The 16045-nt window shown below is 38.3% G+C and overlaps 1 protein-coding gene across 1 annotated transcript; it reads left to right on the top strand.

Moving 5' to 3' along the window:
• The first annotated feature begins 71 nt into the window (after positions 1-71).
• Positions 72-15877, top strand: LOC577967 (sodium-coupled monocarboxylate transporter 1-like). Its single transcript, XM_030983825.1, has 16 exons — positions 72-825; positions 2065-2130; positions 6129-6180; positions 7301-7368; positions 8303-8457; positions 8873-9013; positions 9904-10033; positions 10767-10855; positions 11687-11849; positions 12414-12468; positions 12513-12580; positions 13255-13341; positions 13722-13984; positions 14169-14272; positions 15150-15274; positions 15643-15877. Exons 1-16 carry the CDS (start codon positions 472-474, stop codon positions 15769-15771), a joined length of 2049 nt encoding a protein of 682 aa, XP_030839685.1. The 5' UTR covers positions 72-471; the 3' UTR covers positions 15772-15877.
• Positions 15878-16045: the final 168 nt, after the last annotated feature.

Raw genomic sequence — 16045 nt, 5'->3', positions numbered from 1 at the left:
AACAAAATCGGTGTCTATCAGGTTTCGATTTCGTTCAATTTAATTTGACCATGTATCAATGCATGTAGTGTCGAATAAAATATTTCGTTATACTTCGAGGCCATGAACCGTATATATAAATATTACAATCAGTGGGCAGGTGTAGAGGACATTTTATCACTGCTTCAGAAAAAATCAAAATAGAAAGACTATTTGAGCTTCATTTTCCTTGTAACTCTTTCTATATTTGATAAGCTCCCTCTACGGTGCGATAATATTCATATCAAAAGATTACTTACAAGCCGTGGTAATCATGCGTGTCGGGTACGCATACTAACTTCTAATTTTCCTACCAGATTAGATCAGTGTTTTCGACTGAAAGATACGAGAAGGACGGCCTGCATTAATTCTTTAAAGCTCTTTAGCGTTCGTTTTCTTAGAAGAAAATAACTTCAGTTATATTTGAGTGTGAGAAAGAGAAAAGGGTCTATAATGTCGGAGAATGGTAGAGAAGAATTGACCTTTCATATCGCTGATTACGTCGTTTGGTCTTTGATTCTCGCGTCGTCTATCGGCATCGGGATCTACTATGCATGCACCGGTGGTCGACAGCGAAGCACCGAGGAATTCCTGGTGGGCAACCGCGAAATGAACCCGATTCCCGTCGCGATGTCACTTGCTGTGAGTTTCATCTCGGCGGTGACGTTCCTAGGCACGACTGCCGAGGCGTACTCGAACGGAGTCATGATCTGGCTCCATACGATCGCTGTCACCGTCGCCTGCATATTCGCTGGTGTTTTCTATCTGCCCGTGTTTCATCGTTTAAAACTTACGAGTGTCAACGAAGTGAGTATTGGCATGATTAAAACTCCTAAAAATACCCCCTTGAACACTCTAGTTGGTCTATTGTTGAAAAAGGAAGATTGATTTCTACGAACAAAACAATCCTTATGGGCCTAAGTTGCTTAAAGTAGCTGTGCGAAGATTTATTTTCAAACTTGAAACTGTGATTGGACAATTTTATCAAACTTCAATGCTTGGAAACATTCGAAGTAATGATTATTATCAATTAAAAAACGCTTGAATACAGCATCGACATAGCACCTAAATAGTTCTCCGAACGCTGCTGAGATGTGTGACGTCACATGTTGAACATGAGTTGCACAAGCAGACGATGTCCCATGACATCTCACACATGTTCAGTTCCTGTTTTGTCATCTTCTCTTCAGTAATTTCTTTTACTTCACTACCATCTGGCTAAATGTTCAATATTTTGTCTCACCCTAAACCCCGCACATGGCATTATTTTTATTAAAAATGCAGCGATAAAAAAATAAAGGAACCCGTCGCTTGTAAACAAAATAAGACGCCATTGTTTTTTTCAGCTGCATATGCCGTCCATGCTATCATTCCGGCGGATTTTCTATTTGAAAGTGTGGTTTCTTTGACTGTTCATTAACCCCTGTCCTGTGGTTTTACAAACAAAACAATTTAGTTATCAGAATCGGTTTCATATCCCTGTTGGAATGGTGTAAAATGCCATCACATTTATATACACTAAACTCATTATAATTTGGGAAATAAAAGCATTGCAATTATGTTACTTCTTAATGGGATGTCATCTGCTTGGGCAGGATTGGTTCATAATGTGACGTCATTAAAATATCGTTATTCTTCTGGCGAATCTCTCGTATATCCTAAATGCTATGGAGGTGGTTTTATTTGCATTTGTATAAATCACCCGATATGTAGTTGACCTAAAACTTCTACGATGGCCATCTGTTAGCTTAACAGTTTCTAGTAAAACGTTATTTGCCTATATTTGTGATTTTCTATGGACGGGCACTTTAAATACGGCCCCGGCATAGCTCCTGAAGAGCTATCCAAACGCTGATGATATGTGTGACATCACAGGTTGGGCATGATTTGCAGTAGCACAAAAGTTCGGATGTGTGTAAATTTGACAAAATTTCAAGTAAAATGATGATTTGATTTTAATAACTGATCTTCCATCGTCAAAAAACTGTTGAGCTATAGCAAGACGTAGCCTAATTTATTATTTGATGTCTCTCCTTTTCCCTCTAGTATTTGGAGCTTCGTTTTAATCGAGCATGCCGTCTGCTAGGGTCTGCCATTGTCATCTTAAATATGGTGAGTATGGGTTTTCTCGCAATATGAGTTGCCAAGTGATTTTGGATGCTGTATATCTGTCCCTCTCAGTCTCTGCTCATGAATGTACTACATGTTTTTACGCACAATATGCAATTTATAAGGTTTATATACTCAATCAGTTTTATAGAAGTCAATCCTTCAATAGCCATTCAATTTGGATGATTTTTAAAAGCCATTTTATGTTTTATGTCAATTGGCAATACAGAAACCAAGACAAAGTCATTAAAAATATCATGTTGTGTCTTTCTTAGTTAAGCCTTTAACGCATATCTATTCATGTCTTGATCTTTCCCTTCTGCTTTTTGTTTGTTAACACTATTGTATTTCATCAGTCTGTTGATTTTGTATATACTGTATATATTGTAATCGAACTCTAGTAGCAATGTTGTTATAGTGATATAAAGTTATAAAATGCCTCGTACGGTGAGGAAAAGATAGTTTCCGAAACTCGTTGGAAGCGCATAAAGACTATGCGCTCTACAAGAACGGACTATTATTACTATTAAATATTATCATAAAGAGAGAGAGAGAGAGAGAGAGAGAGAGAGAGAGAGAAGAAGAATAAACATTTATCATCTCTGCAGGCACAGACTCTAACTTGACACTTTACCACACACTCCGAAAGGCTTGAGCAAAGCCTAGACATTTCAGTCAATAGTTCAATGGTTCAATAGTTCAAAATGTATTTCCACTTTCTCATATTACATATACATGTATAATAAAACATAATCAAAACAAAGCAGAACATTAACCAAATCGGTTCAATACTAATGTTGCAAATATTAAATGATGCACATGCTTCTTTAGTGAACATATACATGTAGATTGCATCATTATATATAAAAGAATTGTTGAAAATATACCATTCTTAATTACATGCTAATTTGAGAAAAAGTGGCGAAGCCGAGGGGGTGATAGAAGGGCCGGTATGAACACCACCGAGGAAGTGATAATTTCCACCACTGAGCGATCCATATTTGTTGTCATATACCTCAACCTAAATTTCATTGATTCATGAACAGGTCTAGAAAACAAATCCAACGTCAAGAGCCTATTTAACATATTTACAGTCCTTTCGAAGTTCACAAGTTTCAAATATCAAACGCTAAAAGAAATTCAACATACGGAAATTCAATCTATATAGGTACTGCAGTAGTGTAGTGCAATTACTGCACCTCAGCGTAACTTGCACGGCGTGAGCGCCTTGACACCGCTGGAGTTATCCGCTCGAGGGCATTTGAAATCATGTACGCTATGTAAGTGCAAAAGTCGCGGAGGGGTTATGCGTACTATCACAGGATTTTGGCGTTCTATCATTTGACCTTAGGTCAATTGATAGAACGCCAAAACCCTCTGACGCAATGATAGATCGAAATGCGCCTTGTCATGTGGTATAGTTTTGACCAATCAGTGGATAAGAATCTATGTATGAGGTATGTAATACCGACCATTTCTTTAGATTTAATACAGTTAGTTTAGTTTAGTCTAGTTGAGTTTAGTCAATATGTATTTTACATTCACATTCATTACACAAACCATAAACAATAAGCAATGAGAATGAAAAAAAGAAGTATATTTCCATCGGTCCCAAAATGAATACAATGATGTCGAGCCATGGAGGTAATAATAGAGTTGAAATAGCGTGTGGAGATTTAAATACACTTGCATGGTATTTAAACAGAAATTAGACAAATATATTTGCGGTGGAATACATGTATGAGGGAATCTAGTAAAGACCCAGGCTTGTAAATGGAAGATTTCCATTTAAATAGAGCAGTCTATTGTGCATGTTGATTATATTCAATTCATGAATTAGACAAATTATAGAGAAACAAAAGATTTCAACATGATATACACGCGTTCATACAGAAGCTCATATTTGTGAGGATGATATACAAAGTACACGTATCATGCACACCATCTCATAAACGGCGATTGTATTGTAAACAAATTTGCGATAAGAAAACTTGTAAGAATGACTAGGGGATTTAAGAGGGGAGAAAACTTGGGACTCTGAACAGTTTTATGATTTAAAAAAAAAGTGATTGTAACTTGTGATACACGTGTGTGATTAGCATACAATACATCACACATGCTGAAAACGATTTGTATCTATATTATGTGTACATAGTGGTTAAAGATGAACTTCAGTTCTAGGGGGTGTTTCATCAACTAAAATTGATTTAGATATCAAAATATCAATTTTAAGGCCGAATTTAGTTTTAGCCTAAAACCGATTGAACTGTTTCATCAAATCGATTTTATGTATTTCATGAAACAGCTTCTAAAATTGGCTTGGGGGTCAGTAACCCCCCCCCCCCCCCTCCCAATAAAATTAAAACGTGGTTTATTTCTAATTCGATACCAGTGATTTCCAAATGTTGCTGAAACGACATGATTTTCCGGGTTTTTTCTCTCACTTTTGCCCATTATGCCAGAGTCGGCACACCAGATGGGGGTGGGGGCACTGTGCCCCCACTTTTGTAAAGTACCACAAGTGCCCCCCCCCTCCTTTTTTTACATAGGACAAGTGCCCATTTTTCTATTTATAACTGTCCTTTTCCTCTTTTCATTTCTTGTGAGTACCTCTTATTAGTTGCGAGAAATTCCCCTTTTCACCTCTAATATTTTTGCACTCTTTTACTTTGACTTGTGCCCCTTTTCCTTTCTAATACATGTACTTTTCCTTCGTAATAAGAATCCCCTTACCTTTCTCTCAAACGCCACTTTTCACCTCCGAAGTGTCCATTTTATTTTGACACGTTCCCCTTTTCCTATCTAATAAGTACCGTATTTCCTTTGAATAAGTACCCCTTTCTCTTCTTTTATGAGCCCCTCTCCTTTTTAAAATGCCCCTTTTAACATCTGTTAAATGCCCCTATTAAAATCTGATAGGTGCCATTTTCCTTCAACATGTTCCCAATTTCCATTCTCACAAGTGCCTTTTTCATCTCTGTTGAGTGTCCCTTTTTACTTTGACACGAGCACCTTTTCTTTTCTAATAACTGTTCTTTTTCCTTTTGATAAGTGCCTACTTTCCTTTTCTCCATAACAAGGCGAATTAGGGCTCGCTCGCATATTTATATATGTTATAATTATGCCATTTATAAAAGAATTTTTCAGTCTTTTTTCATTACATTTTTCTTAATATTCATCAGGGTTTGTTATTTATCTTCTTTATCTTCACAAATCTTATATTTTTGCTCGCTTGCTTCGTTCGCTCGAAAATTAATATTCAGACCATCACACCCAACTGCAAAGTATGTTGCTTAAGCAGTATATTGTACCACGTAAAGAAAGAAACAAATATTTATACCATCCCACGGTAGTGTAATCACAATCATGACGATGGAGGGGTATAAACCAATGTCTAAAAATGGTGTATGTTTTGTTGATTTTTCCCTTTGTAGGTGCCCCTTTTTTTCCAGAAAGTGCAATTTTTGTTGGTGCCCCCCCCCTATTTCGGAAGACGCTCCACTACCCCTGCATTATTCTACTTGGTGGTGATGCGGATTTTGGTTTGACCCCAAAAAAGATTTTGCTCATTACGCCACTGCTCTCCACCCAGGTATTAATGGGTGCCTTGCAATTTCTTGGGTAATGATTAATATTCTCCATATTCAAGAAAAAAACCCAAATGGTCTGAATTTGGAGATACTCGTACCACACTAAGAACAGAATGTATATTATTATGTATTGAACATAAACATTAAACATTTGTCATGCAAACGGAAATGTTTATCTTCCTGTTTAACTTTCCAGAATGTTGTTAATGCATTCTACACATGCTGCGAATCGCTGAACGAGATTTTCGTGATCTTACTGGAATGTTCACTAGATTTTGAAAGTCAGTATGATTCCTTTTTAATTATTTTCTGGCCATGCGAAGTATTTCATCCTCTGTTTAACCCTGCTGCTTACTTTGCGTATGTTTATCTTCTTTCCATTGTTTTACAATTTTTTTTTTTAAATCCTAGTTCGTCTACATGGGGGTTGTACTCTATGGCCCAGCCTTGGCACTCAATCAAGGTAGGTCCTATTAAATAGAGCAATTAAACAATATTATGCTATATCACTTTCAGGACTTTGATGTCCAGTGTCATAACCAGGGGTGGGGGTAGAGGGGGAACATGCCTCTCCCCCCCCCCCCCCCCCCATCGAAGGTTATATTACAAGAGAAATTGAGAAGAGGAGAGATAACTAATCAAAGAGGAGGGGAACCTTTTCTTTATCACAAATTTCATATATCTACTTGCTTTCCTCATGTCGAAATCATGTGATCCCCCATCGAGAAACATATTTACATAAGTAACATATCAGCTATAGTTCATTGTTTTAAAGCTAATCAAACATACAGTATATACAATCATGGCAAACTCGTGCAGTATCTAATATCCGTATTATATGTTTGTTTTTGGTGGCATGGGAACGGGCTTCATAGATCCGGTTTATTATTTCGAGAAACCGAAGTTTAAAGTTTACGGTTACGCTTGTGCAGCAATCTCGTATTGGAAATAGATACATTCATACTTTTAATAAAAACAGCATGCCATGTACATAAGCGGCAGAAAGAGAAGCAATGATATTTCCCCATGAATAGGCTTTGACATATTTCCATGATATTTTTATCTGAACTCTCATCTTCATATTCATATGTGCTGTTTTTCTCCCCGTTGTTGGGTAACCTTTAACCTCCTCGAGTTAACCTAGGACGGACCAAAATGTTTTGTAAATGGGGAATATTGCTGACAAGCAGAGAAAAAAAGAGGAAAACACTGCAATCAAATTGTTCAGGTGCCGTTTGGAATGCAATACAGGTAACAAGGGGCTAATATTTATTTTACTGTACTTTATTCGAAATTGATTTTAACAGGGAGGCACGAACTGGTTGTGACCCCGTTCCCCTTTTGAACCCTCAACTGGCAGTGACTGGTTCCGCGTTGTATCTCCATCCTTGAACCAATACAAAATTATACCATCTGTTTCGACAAATCAGTTCAAGAAAAAAATGCAATTAACAGGTTCAAATACATGACTAAAAAGTATATACACAAAAATATGAAATGATAACACATTTCTGACGTTCCCGATATTCATCATTTTTATGTCCACCTGTTCCCTCTTTTTGTATGTTTCTAACTATATTTAGTGGCAGGATTAAACGTATGGGGGTCTGTACTGACGATCGGGATGGCGTGCACCTTCTATACCACCATCGTAAGTATTTTTACTTGGTTAAAGAAAGACAAAATCGTTTTTTTTTTATCACACTGAATTAATTTTTTAAAAGACGATGCATTATATTTAATGTGAGAAACTTGTAAAAACCTACACAGTTTAATGGTTTTATCATCGTTGGTTTAATCTTTAAATACTGTATTCTTTTGTTTTAGAGTTACCAAAGATGAATATTCTTAATTTGCCCCTAGATTTGTATGGATACGAATTTCGTCCTCTTTTTCCATGCATCTCTCTCCCCTACTCCCCCCCCCCCCCCCCCCTCTCCTCCTCAGCCTGATTTGATCTTTTCAAAGTTTAAATGCTGGTTTGGGGTTTGTGATGGAAACAAACAAACATGAAATATGATTATTCAAAGGCATTCCATGAAACAGGTGGAACATTCCTTCCTCTCTAGGGCATTAATAGAACCAACGAATATAGATGTATTTTTATCCATATTTTAAAAATTTCTTAAAGTTCAGCATTTCTAGGATGCAAATGAAATGCATTTTGGCCCTAACAAAAGTCCACGTTTTTGTTATGCGATTGTGAGATACTCGGTAAAAACAGTTTACATCACTGTACATAATTATGAAGAATATCATTACGTCACTGTTCTTTTGTTAATGACTATTATTTCTTTACTGCTCACTTCTCCTCCGCCCTCTGTTTCTATTGATTCCTTCTTCTTTTTTTCTTCTTTTTTCTTCTTCTTCCTCTTATCTACTTTTTCTTTATCTTCTTCTACTTCCTCCTTATCCTCCCGTATTTCCCTCCTTTCCCTCGCTCCTTCCTTTCGCTCCTCCTCCTCCTAATCTCATTTCTCCTTCTCTTTCTCCTCCTCCTATGACCATCAAGAACCCTCGTTTGTCTAGAGCAAGAATGTCTACTCTTAAAATCATTAATATTTCTTTCGTAATCCTCTTTCCAGGGCGGATTAAAAGCTGTCATCTGGACGGACGTCTTCCAGATGTGTATCATGGTTTGTGGTCTCCTCGCCGTCATCATCAAGGGGTCCATCGACCTCGGTGGATTCTCCAACGTTCTCCGTATCGTAGGCGAAGGAAACAGACTAAACCTCTTCGAGTTAGTCTCTAGTTGATTTTCATTAAAATATAACATTCTCATGTATGTCATTTTTACTGATGGATAGTCATGGGTGTTCCAAGACCTTTCGTACGAGGGTTTTGACCCCCTGGTATAACCAACTAAAGTGAATTATCTTCAATGATTTGACATGTTCCCCTTTCTGTGAAAAGAATCTGAAACATCAAGCAATATATGCTATAAAACTACAAAAACCAAAAACCTGCACAATCTATACAAACTGTAACAGTGCGGTTTTTTAAACAAAAAGATAAAACTATGGTGCAAAATTATACAACTTGTAGTAACCTCTATATTCTTTCTTTGCTCCCTTCCTCATGATTCTCTCTTCCGCCTCCCCCTCCCCCAACTCATCTCTCTCTCTCCCCTTCCCCCTCGTTCTTCGTCTTTTTAGGATGAGCACTGATGTGACAGTTCGTCATACTTTCTGGGGACTCACTATCGGAGCATCGTTCATGTTTCTCTCCATCTTTGGAATCAATCAGGCCCAGGTCCAACGTTATCTCTCCTGTAGTACAGTCAAGATTGCACGCATGTAAGCCCCTCCCCCTCCCCTGCTCCTCAGCTTCAACTCAACCACACACTTCCCTCCACTCTCTTCCCCTTACGCCGCCAGCGTCTTTTTCCCGTAACCTAGCCATCCTACGCTGCATATTCATATTTGAATATATGAATATTTGTGTTGGTACGGTGTGTTGGAGATAAAAATTAAATCGGTCAGATTCTGGATTAGACCAGTACATCGCAATGATTATGTACAAGTTACGACCTGGGTAGTCATTCGTTCATGGTAAGCTTCCCGATTTTGTCGCAATGTCATTTATTTTACATAAACTTAGCTTTGACTAGTAATTTTTGGATGAAATCTCATATTTGATAAATTATCGCATCAGATTCTGTGTGCGTGCGTATCATGAATATTGATGACTAGCGCATGACGTAAAGCCTAAAGGTTCCTATGGAGCCGATCAAATGCAGTGGTAGGATGGCTAGGTTACGGAAAAAAGATGCGCCCCGCCACTTCTCCTGGGGCGATCACTGTTTACTGGTTGATATGGTTTTTCAATAATGTTTCAAGTAAAAAAAAAAATCATTGTTAAACATCGTGTTTGACACTTCGGCTTCAAGACGTCGGCAAATGAAAAAAGTCCACCAAAATTTATTTTCAGTTTCATTAATTTCTGTATGCCAACAAATTCTTTGAATATCCTCCTGTAGGAGCATAAAAGCTCATTAAATTGTGTTTTAGACCGTTAGGGACTGTTGCTCATATTTAGACTTCTTTCGCAGAACATAGGTTAGAACAAAATTCTAAATTGTATTCATAGCGAACTCGTATATTTCCACGTATCTGCACCGGGTGTCCATGTTTCAGGTGTATGAAAGTTCTGTTCAGGAACACAATATTGTATCTATTTCATGCAGATCCCTCGCGATTGCTGCGGCATTGATGGTGGTGATAATAAGCAGTGCCGTGACTGCCGGCCTGGTGATGTATGCATACTACGCGGACTGCGACCCGATGTCTACAGGTGCTGTGGCGAAAAGAGACCAGGTAGATAGTGATATAATCATGTTTGTTCTAAGCTACCTCCTAATTTCTTGATGATATAATACGATACGCTACGATTTTTCACGATTTTTCACGATGTGTCACGTTAGGTCACGATACATCACGATGTGCCACGATGTGACGCGATTTATCACGATGTGTCACGATGGGTCACAATGGGTTACGATACATCACGATGTGTCAAACTCGTGCTTGCCCCCCGTGTAAAATAGATCATCATTTTTTTTCTATGAGAGCACTGACTAATTAAAGAAAAAGTTATGTCCCTACACAATACTAGCGCAATACTGAGGTACACAGACGGCTCCAGCAGGGAAATAGTGTTCATCTTTATTTAAATGCGGATTCTTTAAAAGTAAAATGTCATGCTAAAAATAATGCCACCGACTGTTTTATTTACAAGGGAATATGTTATAGGTCAGGGGTTCTCAAACTTTTTCCTTGACGGTCCAGGTGTGCTTTCCATGAAAGCTAAAAGTTCCGAAACAATGGGCAAATTACGGATTACTTAATAAATTATTTCCACATGCAGATACGTGGAAATATACGAGTTCACTACGAATACAATTTAGAATTTTGTTCTAACTATTGTTCTGCGATGATGATGACGATGATAATGATGATGAGGATGATGATGATGATGATGATGATGATGAAGAGAATACTAACTATGTTAACGCTATCTTCGTCCTGTCTTTATTTCCCGTGTTTCCAGATGATCCCCTACTTTACTTTAGATTTATTTCGACAATATCCCGGATTACCTGGCCTGTTTCTATCTGCCGTATTCAGTGCGTCATTAAGGTACATTAACTTTTTTGGGTATTCATTCGTAATTGATATTTTTAAGTTTAGGAACATAATTATATGAACGTACAAAAATCATTGATTTTTGAAAATATAGTTTCCTTTGTTTTGTTCAAGGGGGGGGGGGGGTGTAAAATGATATTGTAACGTGTTTCCGATAATGTAGAGGTGCCGTGGTCGAGTGGTTAAGTCGCCGGACTGTCGATCACAAGGTCCGCGGTTCGAGACCCGCCGCGGCACTAATGTCCTTTGGCAAGACATTGATCTACATTTACCACACTCAACCCAGGTGATGTAAATGGGTACCTGGCAGGAACTAATTATTTGAGAAGCTAGAGCGCCGTATAATGGCACCACAGCTAAGACCGGGGTAATAATGGAAGCGCTTAGTGATTTTAATAAGCGCTATATAACAACTGAGTATTATTATATTATTATTATTATTATGTGGAAATAAAGCATACTATAATAATGGTTTGATCACGCACAGCTTTAAATGTTATGATTTATCATCCTCTTTGAATATTTCCCCAACTTCCATAGATCTGTTCTCTCATTACCCGCCCCCCCCCCCTCACCCATCTCCTCCTCTCTCGCTTTGAAAGGCCATTGTGATGCCAAGGGAGAATTCGCTTCGCCCTCTGATCCAACATAAGTCTTAATTTAGCCAGACACTCCTTTACTAATATTTCTAGATTAAAGAATTAAAATGTCCCTTTTTCCCAGGAGGGAAAAAGATGACGGGGCCATACGTATGTTCTTCCCCTTGCTGGCTATGTCGGTGCCGAATACAAATTCACGTTTGTCTATTCCCTATTATACTTTCAGTACAATCTCATCGGGTTTGAACGCCGTGGCAGCTGTAACAACTGAAGACCTCATCAAACCTCTGTGGCCGGGACTGAGTGATAAAAGATACACACATTTATCAAAGTTAATGGGTTGGTTTTCTTCATATTGTAATTTGAAAATAGAGCCTCAAAGGTACTATGTCCCATTTGCAGGCCCAAGAAATGAAAATGTTAAATTACAACGACATTTGAAAGACAATACTAATCTAGAACTTCTCTCAAAGCGAAAGAGCTTGAAAATGGCTTTTAGTGGAAAATAACGACCTTTAATTGTCGAATCGACTTTAATAGATTGCGATAACCGAAGTAATAGTTTGATTTTCAGACCCTTTTACCGAATGGTCATACGTACTTGTTTGCATTTTATGTATGTTATTGCCAAAGAAAAAAAAGATGTCAGTCACTCACTCAATAGTGTCTGACAGTGAAATCTAGAAGGTAACGGGTTTCCTTGCATAATTTCACAGATAGGACATACATAACATATTTATAATTCCTTCAAAGTTCTACAGAATTTAATGTTGGCATCAAAAGGGACATAGTACCTTTAATAGCGCACATTCTTTTGATAAACGTTGGCTAATGTTTTGTTTCACTGGGTAATACTTCTTGCAACGAAGAGGCCTCAGTTTTGTTCCGTTTGCTTGTTTGTTTATCTTTTGTTTGTTGTTGTTGTTTTACTTTACTTACTTCTATTGAATAAGTTGTTTGTTTACTGCATGATATATTACACAGAGACCAAACATATTGGTCGACATGGTCGATCTTTTTCTAAACTTTATTCAATTTTTTTTTGTCGTCAGCTTTGAGTTATGGAATCCTTACCATCGGGTTTGCTTTTCTTGCCTCAGTTCTTGGAGACATCCTCAAAGTAAGTTAAAATTAATTTTGGTCGATGGAAATTTTACCTTAAACTCATTAATAAGTGAATTTATATATCTAAAATCTGAAAAATAAAAGTGATCCTATAGGTTCAGCCAGAACAAGACCATTACACATATATTAATGCAAAGACAAAAAAAATTGTTTCGTTTTCTTCAAAACTCATACTATAAATATCATTTCATGTTTCTTATAAAAAATTGTCCTCCGTTCTTGATAAAAAAAATGAAACGATTACAAAAACATGGGTTCTATGAATATTTAACTTTAAATACCCTTTTGAAATTCAGTCAAACACCTGACTCATGTTCTGTATTTGTGATTCTTTTGTTTTCATTTCTTCGTCTCGTTTGTAACACTTCCCCTATAATGTTTATTCTCCTTTGTATCTGATCTTTGTTCTCTGTTTGGATGTCTGTTTGCATTCACTTCACCCCACCCCCTCCACCACTCCCTCCGATCCTCTCTCCCAACCTACCTCTATCCCCTTCTCTCTCTCTATATCCATCTCTCCCCTTCCCTCTCTCTCTCTCTCTCTCTCTCTGTTTCTCTCTCTCTCTCTCTCTCCCTCTCTCTCTCTCTCTATCCATCTCTCCCTTCCCCTCTCTCCCTCTCCCCCCTCTCTCTCTCTCCCTCTCTCTCTCACGTTTCCGTTATGATTAGACGGTGCTGAACGTCTTCGGTATGTTCGGTGGTCCAACTTTAGGACTGTTTAGTGTCGGAATGTTCTTTCCTTGGACTAATTCAAAGGTATGATATCTCGAAAGTCTTTGCGATCTAAACCTACTCAGGTTTACTGTATTCCTCTCCTACGGTGGTTACCAGTGACGAAATTAATGTTTGGCAAACGTTTTCTCGACATAGTAATTTTTCTTGCAATCCATTAAAATACGAAATAACATATCAGATGAATACAATGACACTAGCTCACTGCTCTGAAACCTTCTCCATCACTTATTAAAATACATAAACAGAGCAGTCATATACGTAATCTACACAGGATCCATACGAAATATAATTATAATCATGGTACTTAAATTACTCTTAAGTAGGATTCTCGAAAGCATTTGTGATCGTGTTATCCCTAAATGTATACTTAATCTCCTTTCTCCATATTTTTGTTTTACCAGGGTGCCTTCTGTGGGACTCTGATCGGGTTAATATTCTCCTTCTGGGTTGGTATAGGGGCTCAGGTGTACCCTCCCAGTTACCCCGCCCCTTCTTTCTCTACCTCTGGGTGTACCCTCAATAACGATACGTTGAACCTCTACAATTCTACCGGCTACAGCCTTTACTTGCCCGACACTGGCGTTTCGACTGTCACAGAACTGGCAACAGATGGCGCTACTACTCTCAACATTCGCATGACATCGAAGGAGGCGAATGATGAAAGGTGAACATTAGACTGTATTATCATTACTGAAAATGTATTGTGTAATACTTGAAAACATATAGGCGGCGAAGCCGTCCGATACCTACAGCAATACAAGTGAGCCCCCCCCCCCCCCCCCCATCAATGTCTTTTCCAACGCTACTTCACTGATTGTGACGTCTTTTATTCTGCTTTTCTTCTTTAGCAGACCAGCCATTGCAGCCCTCTACACCCTCTCCTATACATGGTATGCTGTGACATCGTGGCTAGTAACAATCTTTGCTTCTCTCATCATCAGCTTTCTAACGGGTAAGTTCTCGGCCCTGATTGGACAAAGATTTATGATCGATTTTTATTTGTTCGTCATTGGCCAATCAAAATTCACTTTCCAATGAAGAATAGCTGCTGGGTCATGATTGGCTAGTGTGTGTCACTCCTGCATTTTGAATCATTTTGGGGGTGATAACAAGTCCTTACGACTCCTGCCTGGAACTTCTGCAAATCCAAACTGTTATCTAGTGCGTTGTATTTTAAGCAAGAGGCTAACTCAGATAGTTAAAGCGTTTTTTTTTATCTCTTTTAGCAGATCGTTAAACAATGAGGGATGAAAAATAATTACGATTCGGGAAGGGTTAATTACTTTAAATCACACGTCACGGGATATAGGCGTGTATATGGACAAAATATATTGCACAAGCGAATTTTACGAACCCGCTCTATGAATGATGTTGCAGTGTGATAGGTGTCGGCAAAAATAGAACGCTAGAATAAATAGAATAAAACGCCATCTACGTCTTCTTTTGCACGTAAACAAATGGACTTGATTAACGGTTTTTAGCGACTTAATCTCTACAAGGTAAGCGTTCACGAAACACACCGAAGTTTTCCTCACGCTTCCGTTTCGTGTATGTTGATTGCTGCAGTCGCGTCGTCCGATTTGCCCCGAGTCACTGAGGCCATGGGAAAGACACAAAGTTCCGTCAGGCTACACTCCCTTTAAGATACAAGCATAATAATACGACCCAATTTTCCTTTCGATACCTCAAATAAAATTCCTCTTCAACAAGAGCAATCACCCGAAAAATTCATGAGGAACTTGCCAAATTAATGAATATTAAACGGTCGATCAAACTTCTATCTGTGGAATATATTTTTCATTTCATGTATTACTCTCTATTTCATATAGGTCCCTCAGATCCACGGAAACTAGATCCCCGTTTGATAAGTCCAGTGGTCGATATCATGTACTGCTGTCTGCCTGAGAAATGGAAGATTCCATTACGATGCGGGGTTGGTGAAGACTTTATGCAGGTAAGAAGACGCAATAAAAAGAAAAAGGTTCTTTCTGGACCAAATGAATAAGCCTGACAAAAATTATTTCAAAAACACGATATAGTTTGAGAACAAATTTTGTTTTGGTTATATTTTGTTTGTTGGCGGGGGAGGGGGGAGGGGGAGGGGGAGGGGGGGGGGTAAGCACTTCGCATATATCGGTAAATATCTTTCCTTACATCCCAGTCATAATATTTAACCAAATAAGAAAGAGAGAGAGAGAGAGAGAGAGAGAGAGAGAGAGAGAGAGAGAGAGAGAGAGAGAGAACAGTTTGAGTTAGGGCTACAGTGACTTCATTTTGATAATAGTTTTCACTTTGTCTTTCTTTGAATCTACCCTTCCCCAGGGACCTGAGTATGAGAAGATGAACGTCTCTGGTCAGCACGGCTTCAAGGTAGAAGACCCTGTCAAGAAGAAGAATTGGATACAAGTCGACCACCAATCCGACGACGATGTCGTCGACGAGATCGTTTAGACGATGGCTACATCCTACGAGACCGATTGGCCCAGTAGACCGACAAGGCACAACAACTTCATTGGCCTTCTGACAACATTTTTGGGGTTATGTTTCGTAAATTGTAATAAACACATAAATACTTATTTTTCCCGGTATGAATTGTATTCTTATTATGTAGATATTTTGTACATGCCTATGTTATTAATGCATATTCATGAAATATGTAAATAAGTAACACACGATGATGACGATGATGATGTTCATAATGATGATTATGATGGTGACAATGATG

This window comes from Strongylocentrotus purpuratus, unplaced genomic scaffold, assembly GCF_000002235.5.
Source record: "Strongylocentrotus purpuratus isolate Spur 01 unplaced genomic scaffold, Spur_5.0 spur5_scaffold_13, whole genome shotgun sequence".
NCBI lineage: Eukaryota > Metazoa > Echinodermata > Echinoidea > Camarodonta > Strongylocentrotidae > Strongylocentrotus > Strongylocentrotus purpuratus.
This window is presented reverse-complemented; position numbering and strand designations above follow the sequence as displayed.